This window comes from Citrus clementina, unplaced genomic scaffold, assembly GCF_000493195.1.
Source record: "Citrus clementina cultivar Clemenules unplaced genomic scaffold, Citrus_clementina_v1.0 scaffold_3, whole genome shotgun sequence".
NCBI classification, from domain to species: Eukaryota; Viridiplantae; Streptophyta; class Magnoliopsida; order Sapindales; family Rutaceae; genus Citrus; species Citrus x clementina.
The window spans coordinates 24,541,782-24,545,204 of record NW_006262339.1 but is presented as its reverse complement, the minus strand read 5'-3'; the positions used below and the strand labels follow the sequence as shown (position 1 = coordinate 24,545,204).

At 29.4% G+C, this 3,423-nt stretch overlaps 1 protein-coding gene across 1 annotated transcript in view; it reads right to left on the bottom strand.

Moving 5' to 3' along the window:
* The window catches only part of LOC18048499 (disease resistance-like protein DSC1), a 4,486-nt gene extending 3,427 nt beyond the window's left edge, over positions 1-1,059 (bottom strand). Inside the window, exon 1 of the mRNA XM_024188530.1 lies at positions 433-1,059. Coding sequence (XP_024044298.1) covers positions 433-905 — 473 coding nt within the window. The 5' untranslated portion in view covers positions 906-1,059. The remainder of the gene's footprint in view (positions 1-432) is intronic.
* Between the last annotated feature and the right edge of the window lie 2,364 nt (positions 1,060-3,423).

Sequence of the window (3,423 nt, the reverse complement as noted above, 5' to 3'; positions counted from 1 at the left end):
TTATTTAACGATATTAGTTCAAAAGTAACTAATTAATACAAATTTAAAAAGAAATGTGGTGCAAAGAACATGTTAAAATTTTATGATGGTTGGATGAACATAAGGTAAAAGAGAGGTGGTGCAATGATAATTTCTCTTTTCTTTTTGGTAATGGTGGTATCTGAGTGAGGGGTTGAAATTGCTTAAAAAACGACAGACCACCACTAATTTTGTTACATATATATTGTAAAATTCTCGAGCTTTTATTATTAATTCTGTCACAATTATTTTATAATTATGAGAGCACAAAAGTGGGGAAGTCAGGAAGTCTAGAATTTGATGCTTAAAAATTTTTAAAATTGTAGTTTAGCAGCCGGAAATTTAACTAAGAGTGCTGAGTGAATTTTATTTATTGTTAAATATTAGAATGAGAAATTAAAGGTAACTTTTCACCTGATGTTAAAAGAATGAAAGCCAGACAAACTGGCTGCTTCCTTCAAAGCTTTCCTCCAAGTCTGAAGCTTCTCTGAATTCTCCTTAAATCTTTCTTCAAGCTTCGAAAATGAAATCCCAAAAGGCCCTGTTTGGTTTCTCGCGTCTGATGGATCAACCCGATAGAAAACCGGAATCACAATCTGTGCATACTGTTTCTTGCACTCGAGGATCTTGACAAGTTCATCGAGACACCATCTGGAAGATGCATACCCTTCTGAGAAGACAATAACTGAAATGGCTGATGCTTCAATTGCATTCACAAGTGACTCCGAAATTTCATCTCCTCTGTTAAGTTGGTCATCAATGAAAGTTTGGATATTTTGTCGACACAGAGCAGAACAGAGATGGCTAGTAAAGTTGTCGCGGGTGTCCTCTCCTTTGAAACTAACAAAAACATCATACTTCTTGTCGTTTCGAGAAGAAGAAGCCATAATCAACAGAAACAGTTGAATTGATTAGAGAGAGATTTTGATTCGAATGAAAACAATTATTGAACCAAATGTAGTGACTCTTTAGAATAAATCGATGCCATGAACCTTCCTTCAAGTTCCGTGATAATCTTTCAATTTCATCTCATTGTCCAGCCACCGTCCACTTCTAGCTGAAAATTCCACACGAACACCATACTTTTCAACACACGTGCTTCTGTGCTTTAATGCTCATAACTGCCGGCAATAAGTAAGGTTGATATTTTAATTTTTATCTATGAATTTATCTTATCGGTCCTCATCTCTCAATTAATTGTATTTAGTTTCAAAATTATTCTTTTTTTGTTTTAATAGCTCTTATTCATGTTCCTTAGCGTTTATTTTAAACATATGAAGTTTAACTTATTTTAAAAAAATTAGTTTTTTTTTGTAACATATGTTTGATTTTTAGATATTTACATTTAAATTAAAAAAATAAATTTTTACAATTTTTACTGGAATAAAAATACAGAGATTAAATGTACTTTTACCCTTTGTGTTCCAACAAAAGTAAGCGTACTTAGAAAAAATGGAATCTTTTACAAATTTGTGAAATTTTTTTTTTTTTGAGTGCAATTAGAATCATTAACTTGGCGGGAGAATTGTGGCTTCAACGGGGTAACCGGTTAGATCAAAACACATGTCAATTGATTTATGGCTGCCTATCAAATCTAATTGAAGATTTAGATGCATGGGTCCATTGTAGGCAGACCCACTCTTCTAATTATGGAGTGAAGAGTGAAGACTGGTACTTTTATTGTAGAGAAATGAATGCTTAACTTATTTGTCTACTGTACTTGAACATAAGAATTAGTAAGTGGCACTTTTCCATTAAAGAATTTGTGAGTGTCCGAATATGTACACTACTTTAAGCTGGTGAGTGTTGACTAGTCAATGGTCATGGTTAAATACATTTTTTTTTAATGGATCGGAATATTGTAACTTCAATTTTTTATTTTAAAATTTTAACATAAATTTTGACTCTTTTAATTCAATCTAATGTTAGATAATCATGGTTAAAATGGTCTAATTATCTTTTTTTTTTAGATACTGCAATACAATTAGGGTGCGTTTGACACATTGTATTATATTATTTTAATGCAGGTGTATTGTATTATGTTGTATTATATTAACACTATATTATAATAATATTGTACAATATTTGGTGCTCTACTGTATTAATTTTTAGTTACACTATGTTTGGTGTTGCATTGTACTGTATTAATTCATTTGCTGATTAATTTAAATTACATATTTAGAAAATAATATTTATTAATATTTAATACTTAGACAAATATTGAATATAAAAGTCTTAAATTTTGAAAATTTAACATTATTGTTGTAATATAAATGTTAAAAAATATATCATCATTCTTCATAAAGATTTGAGTTTATGACCTTAAATTTTTAGTAGCATAACATTTATTTTTTCAGTATATTTTAAATATATAATCTGTAAAATAAAAATTAAATCAAATCAACTCGACACTCACGCTAGATTCCATTATATGGGTTTTGCTGCATTAATTATTTTTTATGCAATACCACATAGCAGCCAAACATTTTATTGTAATATCTTAATACAATATGGTGTTCTAATACAGTGTTATGCGGGGCGCCAAACACGCCCTTAGTGTATTGATATTATAAAAATAAGTTTGATGGAAATTAACGGAACCATTTTTAATGTAATCAATTAGAAATTCGATCCATAACTTCTCAACTCTTCTCTAAGGTTAGAGGGGTTTACTAGCTAATTACTGTGAAATTGGGAGAAAAACAAAAAAATCTACTCCCATATCTATATGAAAAGATTAGGTAACTTCTGACCTTAAAAATAAAGGGTCACCACTAAACCAAGTGTTTGATAATCATGTTTAAATGTTAATGCGAGACTACTGGGGAAATGGGCACTACTATTTATGAAAGGGAAGTTGTAAGTTTTTTTGCGATTAGGGGAGTTGCAAGTTGATTGCACTGAAAAGAACAATTCGCAATTATTGGAGCATAAATAATTGAAAGCAGTTGAAGAATGTGATGGTGCATAATTGATGCAAAATAAATTATGTAGACCCATTGATGCCAAAAGGAGAATTTCCCTATCTGTATAGATTTTTCAATTTCGATTACTTTTCCATGTTTGATTAATTATTTATGGGTAAAAACTCATTTAATCCTTATATTTTAAGATTAGTGTCTCTATTTAATCCCTGTATTTTTAAAAATATTTCAAAACATCTCTGTCGTTAAAGTATGATACCCCTACCGTTACTTTTTATTTATTTTGGCTTACTTTTACAATATTACCCTTTTATAATAATTTTTTTTGGACATTAATAAAAAGAAAATAATTAAATTACAATTTAACCCTAGAAAATAAAAAAATTATATTAATTTTTTTGCAAGCACCATTTGCACCCTTGGTAGTTTGCATACAATTTTTGACAATTTAATTTTGACAATTAAAAATTAATATAATTTT